At 46.1% G+C, this 19,699-nt stretch overlaps 1 protein-coding gene across 1 annotated transcript; it reads right to left on the reverse strand.

The window, feature by feature from the left end:
* Window positions 1-1,540: 1,540 nt before the first annotated feature.
* SLURP1 (secreted LY6/PLAUR domain containing 1) lies at window positions 1,541-6,735 on the reverse strand. Its single transcript, XM_010086452.1, has 3 exons — window positions 6,684-6,735; window positions 3,033-3,152; window positions 1,541-1,752 (listed from the first exon to the last, which is right to left on the reverse strand). The coding sequence occupies exons 1-3, from the start codon at window positions 6,733-6,735 to the stop codon at window positions 1,541-1,543; spliced, it is 384 nt and encodes a 127-aa protein (XP_010084754.1).
* Window positions 6,736-19,699: the final 12,964 nt, after the last annotated feature.

A 19,699-nucleotide genomic window follows, 5' to 3' on the forward strand; every position in this document is an offset into this window, starting at 1 on the left:
CATTTCACCTCCAGAAAAAAAGGGGACTCATCAACCTCCTGAGCCCCAGGCTTGCACGGGGGGCTCTGCCAAGAAATGCAAAACCTTGTCAAAGTTTTCTTGCAAATGGTACCGAGACAGACCTTGAGAAACAGTTACCTCTGTGTAATGAAGAAAGAAGAGTCCTCCTGCTTATTCCTTTTAGTTTCCTGGCTGGTGTCTTATGGAAACAGAGTGAAAATGGACTTTGCAACAGTGGAGGTTGCAGGGATAGCATGAATGCACAAGGATGTTGCACAAGATGTATCAACACTCCGCTCTGCCCTTCCTCTTGCAAGTTGTCCCCAGAAAAGAGCAAATTACAAGTTCCCTGTCTCTCCCAGACGCAGAGGGCTCTGGGCATGCCTTGTTCATTTGTTTCTGCTTTCATTACATCTGCTTTTACAGCAGACAGGGCATCAAAATCAATCTTACAGCTGCTCCAAGGGAGAATGCAGCAAATCCCCAGCTGGGACCCAGTATAACAGTTAACCTGGTGTGAGTGAAGCTGTTGGCTTTTACCAGAGTGAAGGGTCTGGGATAATCATTACTTTTCCTTTCCTGCGCTCCCTGCCATGTGGAATAATCATTACTATTTTTTTTTTTTTTTCCTGCAGTCCCTCCCATGAAGGGATGGAGGAGGACAGAGTAACAGAAGAAATTGCTTGAAATGGTCTGTAAAACATCTGGGAAGGGAAATCCAGGAGTTCTGATTGCAACTCAAGGTCAGGAGAAGGGTTTCTGAAGGTTGTGGCTAGCTAGACTCCCAAATTTGCTTTTCTAGGCCTAACCTGCCCTGTCCTGTTAGTTCAGGGCATGTTTTGCACTTTCCAGAAATACATCCCGTCTCAACACATGAAGTCTGAGCCCTTCTGAACTCATTCCATAGCTTATTCTAGACAAAATTAAGTGCCAGCTCTCTGCAATTGCAAACCACACTCTGCTGAGCAAGTAGCAGGAACCAATGTCCATCTGCTGCCCTGACTCAGGAGATGACACCAAAAGTGGAAAGAAAATAAACCCAGCTCCTGATGGAGGCTTGCAGGGTTTTTGGAGGGTTATGCACAGGGATTTAATAGGGGCACAGGTTGTGTGGGAGCTTGAGGAAACCTGGGAAAAAAAGCATTGTCGAACTCCAGTGTGCATACAACCCCTGCTCTTGCTGAGGATGACCCCAGAGCACCAGCCTTGATGGCAAATGCCTGGTCCCTTCTGCTGCAGAGAGCTTCATCCTCTACTGCTCCCCACAGAGGAAAGGTGTAGGGGAAGATGTGGATCCTGAGGACCAGAAGCAGCTGAAGCTGAAGAACATCTGCTTAGCAGCTGGAAACGTGAAATTTGAGGGTTTTAGGTCCAGGTGCCCAAACTCTTGGCTTGAATCCACTTGAATTCACAGCATTGAAGATGGGCGAAAGCCACACATCAGCGAAGAAGGTTATTCCCAAGGCATCTAAGAGTTCACGAGGCAGCTTGGCAGAGAGAGGGGTGGGATGTTTTGGCTGGAGCATAGGCACTTACGATGTTACAGAGCACACTGGAGGAGCGTGCTGACAACCATGGCCATCAGACCCAGCGCTGCAGAGCCTCTTCCCACCCCGTTGGTGCTCCTGACTTCATCGGTGCAGAGGTCGGTGTAGCAGCATGATGTGTGTCTGGTCGCCCCTATTGCATTAGAGTGGATGCACTCGTCCGCACAGCCCCTCGTCACGGTCACATTGAGGAAAAAGGGGTAACCTGAAACAAGTAGATTGGAGAAGGGGAGAAGGAGAAGAGAGAGAAAGAAATGGTGAAGGAAGGTGCAGGCAGCTGGCATTGAGAAATGCTGACTTTATGCAGTGGAGGGGAATTACAAGCAAAGTGTTTATGGGTAAGTAAAGGCAAAGAAGGTGTTGAACATCTGTAATCCATGGGTGGCTGTAATCCACACTGCTCTTTGTAGGAATAGGTCTGCCAATTCTCCCTGATGACTCCCTTTCTCCCTCCTGCTCCTTCCAAATTTGTTCTAGCATAGGCAAGGAACACGAAACCTTGTTTATTTTGTTCAGATGACTTGCTCCTGTAATGGCTCTGCATAGAAGGTAGCAGTGCCAAGAAGCACTGGTGTAAAGTTGTCATGGTCACTGGTGAGACAGTTGGTGTTAGGTGAAAGCGTTTACAAGCAAGGAGAGAGCCCCTGGGTTTCTGCAGTATGTTTGCACACATCTGTAGGTTCAGGGTCCATTAGAGTGTAGGGGCAGGAAAGGCAAAACAGAGTAAGACCTGTATACCTCACTATGAGGCTCTGAATCTGATGGATTTCTCTCCTTCCTACTCTAAAGTTGGATAACTCCACTTGGATTCTTATTGAGAAGTTAAAGGATAATCCAAGCAGAGACTGGGAGGGAGAGAGGGAAGCATGGCCAGCAAGTCAAGGAAGGAGATTCTCCCCCTCTACTCCACTCTGGTGAGATCCCACCTGGAGTACTGTGTCCAGCTCTGGAGGCCTCAGTGCAAGAAAGACATGGACATTTTGGAACAGGTCCAGAGGAAGCCATGAAGTTGATCAGGGGGCTGGAGCACCTCCCTTATGAGGACAGGCTGACAGAGTTGGGGTTGTTCAGCCTGGAGAAGAGAAGGTTCTGGGGAGACCTTATAGCAGCCTTCCAGTGCTAAAAGGGGGCTTATAAGAAAGATGGGGACAGACTTTTCAGTAGGGCTTGTGGTGATAGGACAAGGGGTAGTGGATTTAAACTGGAAGAGGTCAGATTTAGATTAGATATTAGGAAGAATTTTTTTACAATGAGGGTGATGAAGCACTGGACCAGATTGCCCAGCGAAGTGGTAGATGCCCCATCCCTGGAAACATTCAAAGACAGGTTGGACAGGTCTCTGAGTAACCTGGTCTTGGGGAAGATGTCCCTGCTTATTGCAGGGGGGTTGGACTGGATGACCTTTACAGGTCCCTTCCAACCCAAACTTTTCAATGATTCTTTGGTCTCTCCCCAGGAGCACTCACAGCAAGCAACGAAACTTACCTGAGTCTACAGAGTGCATCGTTGTTGTGCACACCCTGGCTGACGGGGGGCATATGGTGATTGTTCTGCATTCAGCAATATCCTTTTGGTTCCTGCACGTATAACATCGTAAGGACTGGGCTGCAGAGGGAAACAGAAGCAGGTCTGAGTTGGTTACAACAGCAAAAGCAAGTCTGCAGCTTCTCTGCTCTGTGGTGGGGACCATGTGACAAGTCAGTCCTATTCATCCCGCCTTGATGCATTTGGTCTCGGAAACTAATCACATCTGGAGGCAATGGCAAAGCTTGGATATGTCAGGGGGAAAAGAACAAACCCCAGCACCGAAGGGCAAGGATGGTGTTGTGGGAGTTGAGTGTGATCACTGCCTTGGGGGCTCAGTAACCCAAAAAAGAACAGGGATCTAGAGGGATCTGTTGCTTTAGCAGCTTTGATAAGATCTTTGCATCCTCTGTAAGAAATGCTGTAACCCAGAGCAAAATAGCTCCTTCTGTTGAGAGCAGCATTCAGCAGCACTGAAAGACTGGCAGTTAGTTCCCCCATCCCTCCACCCACAGTGACGGCCCCTTTGTGCTTGTTTAGGGGGATTTCTGGAGAACTTAGCAACTGACAGCAGAATTTAAATTTCAGAGCTGTATTAGAGATCCTAAGGGCTGAACGTAGCCTAAACCTCACTTTCATCAGGGACTGCTGCTGCTTTTTAAAACAGATGATGCTGCAAAGCTCTTACTGCCTGCCTGCCAACACAGGGACACAACATATGCAAGCATTGATCACAGCAGTTGCTCAAGAGTCTCAGTACAAGACCTGTCCATCCGCAGCCAGCAGATATTGTGTGTGCCTATGTTTTTGGAGTCTTGCTGATGTAGCTTGATGACAGAAAACAGCTTGGTTCAATATTTGCTATTCTGCGTGCCTTCTACTAACAAGACAGCTGAAGAACCACCCAAATGTGTCCACTGCCATCTATTGGTAAAATTGCAGAGAGCCAATTTTTTTTCTTCTATAGTTCTGCAACATCTATTTTTAGAGGGAAACCTCTGGAACTTTGTGGTAAGGATAAATATTTTTGAAGGCAGTTGTTTGAACATCTGACTCTAGAAAGAATTTTCAGGTCATTTATTTCTCTTAACACCTCCTTTGGAAAAATGCAATAGGGCGAAACCTTTTTTCCTGGCCTCTTTGCAGATGTAGGAAGGACTATTTAATGTGAGCAGTGGTGGTGTTCTTGTGGCCATATCCTTTGTAAACAGGTGTGGTGGAGCCATCCCTGTTTAACAGAGCTCAGGACTTCAGTAGATCCCTTCCATATGGACGATGAGATGTTGTCTTATATTTTAACAGACAGCCTAATAGCTGCCTTCCAGTGCTGAAAGGGGGCTACAGGAGAGAGGGGGAGGGACTCTTGATCAGGGGGTGTAGTGATAGAACAAGGTGTAATGGTTTTAAGCTGAAAGAGGGGAGATTTAGATTGGATATTAGGAGGAAACTTTTTCCTGTGAGGGTGGTGAGACACTGGAACAGGTTGCCCAGAGAAGCTGTGGATGCCCCATCCCTGGAGGTGTTCAAGGCCAGCCTGGATGAGGCTTTGAGCAACCAGGGCTAGTGGGAGGTGTCCCTGCCCATGGCAGGGGGGTTGGAACTCGATGATCTTGAAGGTACCTTCCAACCCAAATCATTCTATGATTCTGTGAAAAGAGAAGTACTAAGCAGAGAGGACAGTGCTGTGTCCTGATCTAAGGCAAGCATTTCACTCTTCATCAGTGTCTGACAGCAGCTTCTACCACTTGACTTCAAACCTCCAGGAATAAGTGGTATATTTTGAGTCACAGACGTACTCCTGAGCTGCAAGAGCTGTGACTAGACCAGCTGCTTCCCACTGGATCATCGCAGAAAAACCATTTCTGCCTCAGTCTCAACTATAAATCAAAGGGTGACGATGCCTCTCTGTTTCCCTAAGGTGCTTTGAGATCTGTGGGTAAAAACCTGCTTTGTCAGTTCCTCAGCAACCCCATTAAATCGAGGACATAACTAGACTCATACAGAGGAAAGGAAACAGATAATATGGCACCTGTGAAAGATCCTGAAAGAAGGAAAGGAAAAAAACCAGTAGGTACTGAAATATTAAAAAATTTCAGTAGCTGTGTAAAAGTAACAGCTCCTGTCCTGGTTCAGCCCTATAGTGAGTTTGACCCAGAGCGAGTCCCTCAGCCAGAACTGGGTTCGCTTTAGAGACAGGTGGAAGGACAAATGAGGGCAGGGCGATTAAAAAAAATCAATGCAGCCTGAAGAAGAGTACAAACATGCTTCCACACATAAACGCTTGCAAGGCATATGTCTTCAAGCCTTCTTCCACTTGCAACATTCTGAATGATCTTCACGCATCCATGCCTCCAGATGGAGCTGTTTGATCCCTCACCAGGCTGCCTTTACTTTGAGAGCTTTCAGAGTCCCATGAAAACAGTCTGAGGACCTCTGGGGCCCATGGACTGTAGGTTAAACCCCATTGAGTTGGTGTCACCCCAAAGATGAGTCTGTTCTATTTGCATTGGGTCACAAATAGATGGAGGAAGAACACAGCCATGATCAGACCCTGCTGCCAGTTTATCCATCAGAGACCAAACCGAAAGAGACCCAGGGGAATTTCCAATCTCCACCTATCTCCTAGTCTCCAGAAATAAGTGAAAACCCTGAATCTGGTGGTTTAATTAACCTCTCCAAAGTCCCTAGAGTTATTTCTCATGTCCTCACTCGTATCTGTACTGAAGCCTCTCCCTCTGGTTTTCAGTGCTTCCAGCAGCCAGCCAGGAGGTTTTAGGGATAACAGGAGCTCAGGATGAACATAGAATCATAGGATGGTTTGGGTTGGAAGGGACCTTCAAGATCATCGAGTTCCAACCTCACTGCCATGGGCAGGGACACGTTTCACTAGTCCAGGTTGTTCAAAGGCTCATCCAGCCTGGCCTTGAACACCTCCAGGGATGGGGCATCCACATCCCATTCTCTGGCCAAGCTGGGCCAATGCCTCACCACCCTCATAGTGAAGAATTTCTTCCTTATATCTAATCTAAGTCTGCCCTCTTTCAGTTTAAAGCCATTACCACTTGTCCTATCACTACATGCCTTGCAAAAAAGTCCCTCCCCATCTCTCCTGCAGGCCCCCTTCACATACTGGAAGGCTGCTATAAGGTGGGCCTGGAGTCTTCTCTTCTCCAGGCTGAACAACTCAATTCCCCAACATATCCCATCCTGTCCCTGAGGAGACAGGTCAGCAGCTTAAGCAGAGGCTGTTGGCTTAAGGTTTTGCCCATGATTCTATTGCCCTGTGCCATGTTGCTGTCATTTACACCTTAGTCTCATAAAGCAGTGTGTTGGTCCCCTCTATCTCAGGGTATGATGTGAGCAGGGTCGGGTGACAGGCGACCATCTATGTATCTGAATGATGTGCATTACTCTCAGACAGGTCTCACAGCTCTCCCCACCAGGAATGCACATCCCCTTTCCCCATTCATGTTCTCCATTGACTTTAAATACATAAAGGTGTTATTTCCCCTATGTGGGGATTCACAGGTCTTTCTGCTTTGATGCCTTTCCCCTCCCCTCCTAGGCATTTTCCAGGGGGTCCCTGCAGCATTGGGAATGCAGTGGTCTTACCCAACTCCACGGATGCCAGGCCAAGCAGGAGCCCAACCAGAAGTGTCTTCATGTTGAGAGCAGATCCCTGCAGCCAGGACAGCAAAGGAGAGCTGCTCCCAGGGAGCTTTATATGTTTTCCCACCCTCCACCTCCTGTTGATCCTGTGGGCGGATTCCCTCGGGGTAATCAGAGGAGAGCTCAGCTCCAGTCTGGATTGGGATTTGTAGAGCAACGAGTTTCCCGAGGAGGTGACATCACCGCTATGAGAAGACTCATGCCATACGTTGTCTCTTCTTCAGGTTCATGTCCTGGGGTTTGTCCCATGGAAAAAAACCAAAAACACTGTTTGCACTGCAAAGGGATGGCCCCAACACCGGTGCTTGGATGGGGTATGGGGCAAGGTATGTTTGGTATTTTATACTTCATGGGAAATGCTGATAGACTTTTTGTGATGTTTTTGTTGTCATCCAGGGTGGAAAAACTCCAGCGTTATGCAATTTCCTGTAAAACTGCTGAATAAACCACAGAAGAGAAATTTGTGAATCACTGTGAGGTACTCAGAGACTTCAGGGATGGAGACAAGATGAGTGCACAAGCTGATTTAATGACTCGGGGTTTGCTTGTCACGGGCTCATTGTGGCATTGCTACCATTCCCAGCAGCCTCTCGTTTTTCCCAGTTCGAGAATGGGGCTTTTTGGAAAAGTGCTTCTCCCTAAAGGGTTTGCAGTAACTCAAGAAGCATCACTAATGAAAATTTTCACAGTCATGGATGACACAGAACCCATCGAGCTGGGGCAGCAGGATCAGTACTGTGCCATGGGAAAAGCAGGGAAAGATGTAAACCATAACGCTCACTTGGCTGAGAGAGAAAGCCATAATTTATCTTTATTTTATCTTGCGTGCTGTCAGACACCAGGTACACAAAGAAAAACAGTGCAAACATATCTCCCTGGATATCTAGAAAAGACTCTGCTCTGTGAAAGCCACCAGACCTGGTCACATCCAGATCCTTTCTTGTAACTGGGCAGTTCAAGGCACATTTGAGCAATATCTTAATTAAAAGCCATGAAACTGGAAAAGATCCAGTGCTTTAAGCATTCAAGGTGGTTATGTCTTAATAGGCAAGCACAGTGGGGTTCACACTCGGGCGTTCACAAATCTAAAAAGCTGCTTGGTGGATTGCGTGGAGCTTGCAGAACTGGAGATGTCCGTGCTGGCGTGTTTTAATGGTCTGCCTGTGCTTGAAAGGTACTGCATACTGTAAAAGCTTTGGAATAAATCAGTGTGGTTGAAGAAATAGTGAAATAAATAAGAAAATAAATGAGTCTGTCCAGCTTGGTGAAGGGTGTCCATCACTGCGCTGTCTGGATGTGGAATGCATCAGCACGGTAGGATTGTTCACCCCTGGCCAGTGAAACTTAACTCTGTCTAATGGCTTGAAAAGGTTTGAGATTTGGCTGTAAGGCAGAACATCAGGAAACCACCAGAGCGGGGGTTGTTAAAGCTCCTGAAGATTGGATGAGTGTGCGGGAGATCCAGACATCAGGGAGAGAGAAGTTGGGAGCGTGCCAGGAAAATTGTGGAGGAAAAGGAGGACCTACAGGTATTAATTGATCTAAAAGATAACTAGGAGCCTGTAGTGAGATGGAGCCCAGAAAAAACAAAACCAAACACAAGGACAGGTGATGTCAAGTTGTGTATTAGGGTGTGAAGGCGGCTGTTAGCAGAATTATGGAAGTGCTAGCACCCTGGCTTGAAGCCCTGGTGGCTTCTCATCTGGAATTCCATTGCCCCTGCCAAGAAAAAATGGGGTCTTGATGGGAAAAAAATGCAGATGGAAACTAATGGTAAGACTGTGAGAACAGGATTCACCCTACAAGGTGACACTGGAAAACACTGGCCCCTTTTAGTTTGGCAGAGCAGAGGTTGAGTGGAGATTATTTTCCTCCCCCCCCCCGAAATACATTGAAAGCACTGAAAACAGAGCAACAGAAAGAAAAAAAACCCTTAAACTAAAATGTCACACTGGACTAGAGCTGAGTTAAGACTTGCATTAGTTAAATTACTCTGGCAATCAGAGGTACGGTTATAAACACTAGGAAAATTGGGTCCCTTCTAAAAGCAAAGGCAGGGTAGAAATCCAACCTGCTTTAAGGTGGAGCTTGATAAATATGTGAAAGAAGTGGTTTGATATAGGAGTTAGGACAGCCTCAGAGAGCTTGAAGGACTCAGGAAGACTTAAATTCCCATCTGTCTTTGTCAGTGGCAGAATAAACCCTGAACAAGGTTTTGAACACTGACTGACAGGAATCATAAGGGACTCCAGTTGAAATGTCATTTCAGGTCTGAAGATCTGAGAATATAGATGAGGTGTGGTGTGTAGGGAGAAAGGCTTCTGTGCCAAAAACCTCTCTGAATTTTTAGTGGTATCAATTGAAAACCACTACCAACCTACCCCTGTTAGACTGTTCTTATTTATAAGGTAATCTAGGTAGATATAATCTCACTGTTTATCACATAAGAAAGGAAAGGCAGACAAAGTAAATTCAGAGTTCATAGACAAGAATGTGCTTTATTAACTATCTGATCTAATTTCCATTACAGTTAATTTTTGTTTGAATGAAAAATAAACCAGGTTTTGTACAGATGTCCTGTGACAGGGAGTGTACACCAAGATTTGATAAACTGTTCCAGTGGTTGCTTGTCAGTCACGTGTAAAATAATCTCTGCATAAAGTATTTCTCCTCTGGTTTACACAGACTGGATCTCGTTACAGCCAGTGGCTCTTGCTAAACCCCTCTTCTAAACTTAATTGCTCACTGTTGCAATTTTCCTCTCCCCCATGGAGATTCATTTTGTCTATGATATCCTTTTGATAGACTTTGATGGACTCTTTGACTCCTTCCTTCCCTGGAAGTTCATAGAATCATTGAATAGTTTGGGTTGGAAGGGACCTTTTAAGGTCATGTAGTCCAACTCTTCTGCCACTGTCAGGGACAACTTCACCTAGACCAGGTTGCTCAGAGCCCCATCCAACCTGACCTTCAATATTTCCAGGGATGGGGCACCTACCACCTCTCTGGGCATCCTGGTCCAGTGTTTCACCACAGAATCACAGAATGTTAGAGATTGGAAGGGACCTCGAAAGATCATCTAGTCCAATCCCCCTGCCGGAGCAGGACACCTAGATCAGATCACACAGGATCTATTTTAGTTTAAAACCATTACCCCTTGCCTTATCACAACAGGCTCTGCTAAAAGGTCTGTTCCCATCTTTCTTATAAGATCCCCTTAAGTACTGAAAGGCCCCAAGAAGGTCTCCCTGGAGCCTTCTCTTCTCCAGGCTAAACATCCCAACTCTCTCAGCCTGTTCTTGCACAGGAGGTGCTCCAGCCCTCAGACCATCTTTGTGGCCTCCTCTGGACCTGTTCCCCAGGTCCATGTCTTTCTTGCACTGAGGACTCCAGAGTTAGATGCAAGTACTCCACATGGAATCTCATGAGAGTGGAGCAGAGGGGGAGAATCCCCTCCTTCAACCTGCTGGTCACACTACTGGTGACGCAGCCCAGGACACGGGTGGCTTTCTGGGCTGTGAGTGTGCATTGCTGGGTCATGTCCCGCTTTTCATCCACCAGTACCCCCACGTCCTTCTCTGCAGGGCTGCTCTCAGTTAATTCATGCCCCAGTCTATACCAATGCTGGGGGTTGCCCTGATCCAGGTGGAGGACCTTGTACTTGGCCTTGTGGAACCTCATGAGGTTCACATGGGGCCCACTTCTCAAGCTTGTCCAGATCTCTCTGGATGGCATCCTGTCCCTCAGGCATGTCAGCCACACCACTCAGAATTGGTGTAATTGCAAACTTGCCGAGGGTGCACTCATAGTGACATAGTCCCACTGTCTATGTCACTGGTGAAGATATTAAACGGTACTGGTCCCAGTACGCACCCCTGAGGGATACCACTTGTCACCAATCTCCATCTGGACATTGAGCCATTGACCACTATCCTCTGGATGTGACCATCCTGACAATTCCTCATCCACTTGAATCACCTCCCTCCACATGCCTTAGGATAGCTTCTAGAGGGTCTGCTCCAAGATCTACCCAGGCACAGAGGTGAGGCTGATAGGTCAGTAGTTCGCAGTAATTCCTTTGAGGTAATTTCATTGATGTTTCCCTGTTGGCTTCAATAACTTCAGGAGACCCTGGCTCATGTCCATAAGACTTCGAGTGTGTTGCAGTGTACTCAGTAAGTCTCACAGCAACAGGCTGAGGGCTCTCACTGGCACCCGTCCTTCTAGCCTTGGTGTGTCATCCCACAACTTGTCATGGGCAAACCTGATACTATCCTCCTTCCACTTCAAGTCTACTTAAAAGGTCTGTCAATGGGCCCCACTAGCTCTTGAGTGAAAACCATCTTCCCTCTTTGAGAAAGATCAATCTCATCTGATGCCAGCAAGCCTGGTGCCATGTGGGCCATCCCATTATCAAAAAATCCCAAATTATGTTGGTGACATCCGCCATGGGCCACAAATTAATAGACTGGGTGTATCTGTTTCTTCCAGTGCTGCTGCTCGCAACTGGAAGGAGAGAGGAAAAAATAACCTGTGCTCCAGATTCCCCTTCCAACCATCCCAAAGGCCTGAAGTCTCTTTTGATCATCCTTGGACTATGTTTTGAGGTGTCATTGCCACCCACATGGAAGAGCAGAAATGGGCAATAGTCCAAGGGCCATACCAGGCTATGAAGTTTCCTGGTGATGTCCTTAACCCAGACCTAAGGGAGGCAGAAGACTTCCCTAAGAGGAGGGTTTTTCTGGCATATTGGACCCTCTGTTCCCCTCAGAAGGGAGTCACCTACAACTATAACCCTTCTTTTCTTCCTTGGTGGTCATGATACGGGAGGTAGGCCTTTCTGACCTTGGCAACATCTCTGATGTAGATGGACCATCATCCACATCGTCTGTTGACTGGCCTTCCACATCCAGAGCCTTGTACCTGTTGTACAGAGGCATCTGGGCAAACAAGGTTGGCAAGGAGGGGGTTCGCCTGCTGCCCTGATCATGAGCTTGCCTCCATTCACTCCTTTCCTTTAAGCTGCTGCCTTCAGCCTGGTGGGGTGAGGATATAGGTTCCCCTCGATCTTGTTTTTTTTCTGATGGCTGTTCTTGTTCCTGACTCAGGAAGGGCAGAGCATAGTTCCACCAGTCTATCTCTTCATCAGACTCCCTGATGCTCCTTAATCTTTGTACTTCCTCTTGTAGCTCTGCCACTGTGCTGAGCAGGTCATCCACCTGGTCACACCTCACACAGCTGTCCTCTAGGTCAGTCCTTCGGGGCTTTAAATCTCCAGTGGTCCTTCTCTGAACCACCTTTGTCGTACCACCTTGTCTTCTGCATTGCCCAAGCCAGAACTAGATATTGTCTTGCAGCAGCAGCCACTCCAGTCCCAGATATAACACTGTGTTTGACAGTGTGGCTGTGGTGTTGTAGTCATGGCATCAGTCTACCTGATGTCAATGTCTTTCTTCAGAGCTGCTTTGCAGGATGGAGTCTGTTGTCCATTTTCCAGATATTCTGGTGATGGCTGAAGTGTAGGAAAATAGAGACACTACTGATCAGTGTATTGAGACAACTTCAGTTCAGCTCCTGCAATTCAGGTAGGGTAGATTTTTGCTGGGGACCGTTTGGATGACTGTGTCTGTGGGCTCTGCCATCTTCATCTGTGACTCATGAGTGGGAAACCCTGCTGTCCGTGACCATGGCTGCAGTGATGCTTGATGATGTGTTCAGCTAATCGAAGCTCCCACCTCTCACGAGTGTGCACTAATAACAAGACTATAGGCTTGTTTGGGGTGGAGTTGTTCTCCACCCTCCTGATGAAACTCTGCCACTGGGCAGAAAGGAATGTAAGTTTCATTAGGCTGGAGAAGCGTGAAATTGTGAGCATGACTTAGCGAGCACCCTTCCCCTAGCAGCTCTTTAGGTCTTTCTTACAGGGACTCTTTGATATAAAACACACATGTCTGCACGTAGGGGAGCATCAAAGAGAAATCCGGAGTCCCAATGCTGACTCAGTTAATCTGTAAAGAACTTTCTTCCCATGCCTGTGCTTAATTTTGGTGGTTTGCACACCCTGTCTGAAGACGTGAGACAGGAAATTGAACCACTCCAAGCAGAGAAGGAAATGGTATTCACATCTCCCAGATTCTGGCTTAAGCACACTGCTAGGCTAAAAAGCAGGTGCACTTCTGCAGATGGGAGGAAATCCTCCACACCTTATTTGGAAAAATAAGTGAGCTCTGTTCAGTGCTCTGAGAGAAAACATGAGAGTCCAGGGACTCTCTACATCTGCAGATTCCTCTTCTTCTAGCCACAGGTTGAGGACAGTCCCTTCAGACCTCACCTCACCAGCTGTGTTTGCTCAGCCCTGAGAATGTAAATCCCCCAAGCATTTGCAAAAGACATGCAAAATGTCCAACACGTGGTTCTGGACTGCACCCCAGAGGGATGGATCTCCACAAGTCAGGCATTGCAAGGGTCCTTCAACCTGTATCAGTCCTACCATGGACTTGGGGACTGCCTAGGATGTGTAGCATTCAGCATGGTCCCTGGCCATGGGTCCCAACCCACTGTATTTGTTGTAGGCACACTCTGAAGCATAGCATGGGCCAACGATGTTTCCAACAAGGACATTCTGGTGGGAGAGATAAGAAAGTTCAGTTATGTGGGCATGAGCTGTGACAACGGTCACCAGGATCAGAGAATGGATTCTGGCCCCTTTTAAAGACCAATGTAGACATAGCCTGAATGTGTCCTCAAATGAAAACCCAATTTCTTTCCTGGTGATAGGTGTTGCAAACTATATGTGAAAGCCTTTGCATTACAACCCATAAGTGCATGCTCTAACATTTGAGAGGATCTTGCGACCACATGATTTTCCATCTAAAAGTTGGATGGTTTAGAGCCAAGGCTGAAGGATGCTGGAAATATACATGGGAGATGTTGTTGGTTGGAAGTATCCAATGTTGTGGTCCACACTTTGATCAGCTGATGGCACTGTCAATCTCTGAGAAAACTTCTGCAGTAGTACAGGAGTGGACAACATGCAAAGACTTGATGGTTACAAGGCCTGGTACCTCCCTCCCCTTAGCAGGAAGATTTTCCCTCTTTATCAACTAGGCTTTGGTTGTGCAGAGAACAGGAGAAAAGAAATAAAGTTCTCCCCATTAACTTAAGAGAAATAACCTTTGTTAAAACCAGGGACGGTAACTGAGTCTGTGCCTGAGCATTGAAGTGATTGACATCGCTTTGTCAACCCCTCAGTATGATCCGCAGTGCCTTTGACTAGCAGGACTGATAATTGCATCAGGAAGCCTGTCCCTCATGCTACTGTTTCATGTCCCATGTTGGCAGCAATGCCTGCCACCAGATACAGACCTAGATGCCTTACCATGAGTTAATCTAAATAGTAAGCCCTGATAAATAATAAAAATAGCTTATGGTGCATGTTGTGGTGGGTATCCAAGGGATAGCACAACAAAGAAGCCAGGCTAGGGCCAAAAGTTGTGGGAGAACTGAGTAACAGAAAATGCAGAAGACAATGACATTCAAAAATTTGCACAGTCACAAACAGACTGAAGCAGGACGCAAAATCCTGTGCAGGAGTCATCTGACTTAAATGCAACCTTCCTTCTATAACATAGATGTCTCCTGGGTGAATCACCCTAAGTCTTCTTTCTTTTTACAGTCAGGCAGACACATGCACAATCCATCAGAACTGATTTAGGCTAATGCCTCATCAGAAAATGAATGGCACTGTGTATTAGCTGTTTCCCTTCACTGGCTTTGAAAGACATCTTTCAAAGGTGAGGACTAGGTCACCTAGAGATGACTTAGTACATGTATCGATAGTAAATGTGCATATTTTGTCAGGTGCATCCCACTCTAGTGTTTGTTGGCTTGGAAGGTACAAGGTCAAATGTCCCCACAAAACACAACTATCTCTGATAAGGAGCTGAGTGGCCAGGGGAAGAAGAAAAAATGTCCATGTATGAGTCCCTAGGAATGGGTTTTAAAAGGACATGGAGAAGAAGATCACAGAAGAGCAGCTGATTTCAGATGTCTTTGAGATTACACTCAATGCAATGGCTCAAACACTTCTATTGGACTGTAGTTTTTTGGAAGCTGCTGCCCTCAAAGCATCTTCAGATTTTGAGAGCAGATCAACCCCTGTGGATGTGTCTGGATGGGAATATTGTTAGCTCATAAATTAGTACTCTAGTTTGTGAGACTGTGAGATTATTTTGCAGGTAAAGCAGTAATAATAGCTCATGTCATGGTGATGGAAATATTCCACTGGCCTCTTTCTACCTACATTCTCAGCATTGCTGATGGGGTGGAGCTGCAGTAGTTAAATGATTGATGGAAGCTTACTCTGAGCTCTGATGGGGAAGCTTCTGTGTAGGCTCAAGCTGCAGGTGTGGAAACGGTGCTTTGCTTTCCCAACCACTAGAAAGATTTGCCTGTTAGCAAACATGTTTTCTTTCATGTGACATTATGTTAAGGACATTATGTTCCCAGTATATGTCCTCTTTTGCCTAACATTGGAACATTGCTCAGCTGAACTGAATGAATGATTGTCTATAATCCTGTTGGATATCTGTCAGTTGAGTTCCTGCTGGAAATCTGACCTCAATAGTATGCCAGGATTAAGAACAATTTTTGAAGGAGAGAACAATGAAAAGGCTTAAAAAACAAGATTATGCTTTTCCTTGATTTCACATTAATAAAGTCTCATTTTTAAGTGTTCAGCAAAGTAATAAAACAATATGATATGGCAATATTTGTTAAGATGGCATAGATGGAAATTAAGTCAATATAAGCTGGGTGAGAACCTTTTAAAGGATTGGAAGTGGAGGAGTTGAAAGATTTTTAAAGTGTTGTGAGGGGGATATGAGCCTGAGGGAGGTCAGTAGTCCTCAGGAACTGCTCTTGGAGTAGCCTTGTTTAATATTTTCTGTAAAGACCTTGAAAGATGCTAAACAGGATGGCATTAATGAAATTTACTGATGATACAAATTTGGGAAGCATCAGCAGTGCAGAGAAAGATCAGGATATCGTAAACAACCAGGTGGCTTGGATGCAAGTCATGTACTAATAAGATCATATACTGTAATAAGTAAGTTTTACGGTAAACTAGGAGGTCACCTGGATATGATTGGAGAGATGAAAGACGTGAGAGTATTGGTTGGTCATAGGCTGAATATATGTCAGACATCCAATGAAGCGTGAAGAAAGCTGTCATGATTGGGGACTGTGTCAGTGAGGACAGTGCATGGCTAAGGTGATTGTGCAAGGCACCAACAAGACCACACTTGCAACACTGGGTGAATTTCTCACCACCTGGGCCCAAGGGAGCTGAAGTTCCATACAAAGGGTGATATGAAGATGAGAATGGACAGCATATCAGGCTAAAAGAGCTGGGATCTGTTAGCAGAAGGAGAAAAGATTCCCAAGTACGGACATCCTTAACAACAGGCAACTTGGAAGGGAAGACTTGTCTGAGATAAAAAAGATATTCCCACTAGATGCACAGGTGGGGTCTGGCCATGAAAAAAATCAAGGCAGGAAATTAGAAATGTGTGCCTGAGCTATGAATTAGTCTTCTACTAACAGATGGGGAAGAGAACAAACAGCTAGATTTCAAAAGGGAGTTTTATCAGAGTATAGAATCATAGAATCATAGAATGGTTAGGGTTGGAAAGGACCTTAGAGATCATCCATGTGTTGTCAAGATGATGTGTTTGGCATGGCAGAGAAATAACTTCAATAATCCAGGAGTATCTCTTTCCTTTCTAGGTTACTCTTAGAGTTGCATTGCTTTGTGCTTTCAGAGGATGTTGTCACTGCTTATTTTGTGCTCAGAGGAGAGACGGGTGGCCCAGTCGACACGAACTGTCTCTAGATCATAGAAAAGCTGAACTAGGCAGGTCTTTCCATTCTCTTGGGAGCTGCCCAAGGCCAGAGCAACACTACATCTGCATGTGACTTGCAAATTGGCAGGGAGACACAGAAGCAAAGGCTGTTTTGGATGAAATATAAGAAGCATTCTTGCCAGATGCTTGAGTGTGAGTGATCTATGTCCTTCCCAGCAGTAGCCTTTCAGGCAAAGAATTAGTCTCCTCAGCCTTCAGTACCCACCTACTCAGTGAGCCTAATGGTGCTGTCACACAAAGATGTTGGGTAGATGCATCATTTGGGATTCTAGGTGTGCAAATTGCCCCCATAGCTAAAAATAAGAGTTCATGGACAGGAACAGTGCTCAACTCTGAGCACTCATGAAATAAACTTTTCCATATGCCAAGGCCTATTTTGTCTGTGCCAGTGCCCTGGCAATCTGTGTTTGGGTAACTCAAAGGGTTTGGGTTATGTGGAGTCGTGGAGGTGGATGATGAGGGAAGAAATGACCAGGCAGCATCTCTGCTAGGTTGGAGGAGAGCTAGCTAGTTTTTAAAGTTATTCTATATGTAGCAAGATGAGAGTAATTCACACTTCATTTATGTTGAAAGCACTGATAAGTCTAATGTCAACTCTGGCTAGATACTGTTGAAGACATGGGACTAGGATAAGGATGATATACGTGAAATGTTCACTTGGTTGTGATGTGTGGGATGTGTTTTGCGACAGCAGTGTTATTCCTGAATTCTGTCTTTGCCTATAGTATCCAATTAAAGCTATTGATGAGGTAGATGAAAGCCTTCTCCTCTTAGGCTCTTCTTGGACAGACAGCCCCATTACATGAGGTAGACCAGCACAGCTCAGCTTCACCAACCATCTTCAGAGAGTGTTCGCTTAGTCACTATGCCTCCTATGTCCTTGGTTGTCTTCCGGATGGTGTTTCCTTCTTATCATGCCATTCAACAGGATGTTGAATGTTCTACTTTCGCCTGAGGACTTTGGGCTTGTTTACATCAACATCTTAATCCTGAAGCCAGAAACATGGAAGCAAATGTTCCAGTGTCATTTCTGTGATGCAAAGGTGTCCACTGTTTTTTGTTTCATGGTGAATCACCAGGGTGGTGATAGGAGGGAATTTAGCTTGAAGGATCTACACAGTGTTGTAGATTTGCTTCCTGTGTATTTTGGCTCCACCCTTTGCATTTTGGTATTCTTTACAGAAAGCATGGAAAAATATGTGCAGGAAAATGTCCAACCGTTCTAGATAGACCAGATTAGACTAGACTAGACTAGAATAGAATATTTCAGCTGGAAGGGACCTGCAGTGATTATCTAATCCAACTGCCTGATCAATTCAGGGCTCACTGAAAATTAAAGCAAATTATTAAGGGCATTGTCCAAATGTCTCTTCAACACTGACAGGCTTGGGGCACAGGCCACTCTAGGAAGCCTGTTCCAGTGTTTGACCACTCGTTCAGTAAAGAAATTCTTCCTAATATCTAGTCTAAACCTCCCTGATGCAGCTTTGAACCATTTGCACAAATCCTGTCACTGGATACCAGGGAGAAGAGCTCAGCACCTCCCTCTCCACTTCCCCTCCTCAGGAAGCTGTAGAAAGTGATAAAGTCACCCCTCAGCCTCCTTTTCTCCAAACTAGAAAAACTCAAACTCCTGAACTGCTCCTCATAGGGCATTCCTTCCAGCCCTTTCACCAGCTTTGTTCCCTTCTCTCGATGGACTGAAGGACCTTCACATAATTCTTAAATTGTGAGGCCCAGAACTGCACACAGTACTCAAAGTGAGGCTGCACCAATGCTGAATACAGTGGGATAATAATCTCTTCTCACCGGCTAGTTATGCTGTGTTTGATGCACCCTGGGATGTGGTTTACCTTCTTGGCTGCCGGGGCAGACTCCTGACTACTTTTGAGGCTGCTGTCAACCAGCACCCCCAGATCCCTTTCTGTAGGGCTGCACTCCCACCACTCCTCTCCCAGTCTACACTTGTGTCCAGCGTTATTCCATTTTAGGTGCAGAAAACATAATTTCAGTCTGTTAAATTTCGTCCCATTAACCACTAATTACATTCTCATAGAATCATAGAATCATTTGGGTTGGAAGGGACCTTTGAGATCATTGAGCTCTAACCCCCCTGGCATGAGCAGGAACACCTCCCACTAGACCAGGTTGCTCAAAGCCTTATCCAACCTGTTCTTGAACACCTCCAGGGTTGAGGCATCCACAGCTTCTCTGGACAACCTGGGCCACAGCCTCACCACCCTCACAGTAAAGAATTTTTCCTAATGTCTAATCTAAATTTATGCTCTTTCAGCTTAAAACCATTGCCCCTGGTCCTATCACTACACTCTCTGATCAAGAGTGCCTCCCCATCTCTCCTGTATTCCCCTTTCAGCACTGGAAGGCTGCTATTAGGTCTCCTTGGAGCCCTCTCTTCTCCAGGCTGAACAACTCCAACTATCTCAGCCTGTCCTTGTACAGGAGGTGCTCCAGCCCTCAGACCATCTTTGTGGCTCTCCTCTGGCCCCGCTCCAACAGCTCCATGTCTGTCCTGTGCTGAGGACCCCGGAGCAGGACACAGCACTGCAGGTGGGATCTCACCAGAGCAGAGTAGAGGGGGAGAATCCCCTCCCTTGACCTGCTGGTCATGCTGCTGGTGATGAAGCCCAGGACACGGTTGGCTTCCTTGGCTCCAAGTGCACACTGCTGGGTCATGTTAAGCTTTCCATCAACCGACATCTCCAAGTACTTCTCCTCAGTGATGCTCTATATCCATTCTCTGCCCAGCCTGTATTTGTGCTTGGGATGGTCTTCAGTTTTTTTGCTGCAGATTTCAACTTAACGGACATTGCTTGTTGTTTAAAACTAATATTACAGAGTAGTTAAAAAATTAAATGTGCCGATGGCCAGTCTCTGGCACAGAAACTGACTAAGAAGGAATGGTCTATGACTCTTCTTCCTGCCGAAACAGACTGGTTGCATCCAAACTGCCTCCTGGCAATGGTCATTGTCTTGTGTTGACTCCTCTGTCATTCCCAGGAGTTGTTTGGATGATCC

This window comes from Pterocles gutturalis, unplaced genomic scaffold (genome assembly GCF_000699245.1).
Source record: "Pterocles gutturalis isolate BGI_N339 unplaced genomic scaffold, ASM69924v1 scaffold4771, whole genome shotgun sequence".
Taxonomy (NCBI): Eukaryota; Metazoa; Chordata; class Aves; order Pterocliformes; family Pteroclidae; genus Pterocles; species Pterocles gutturalis.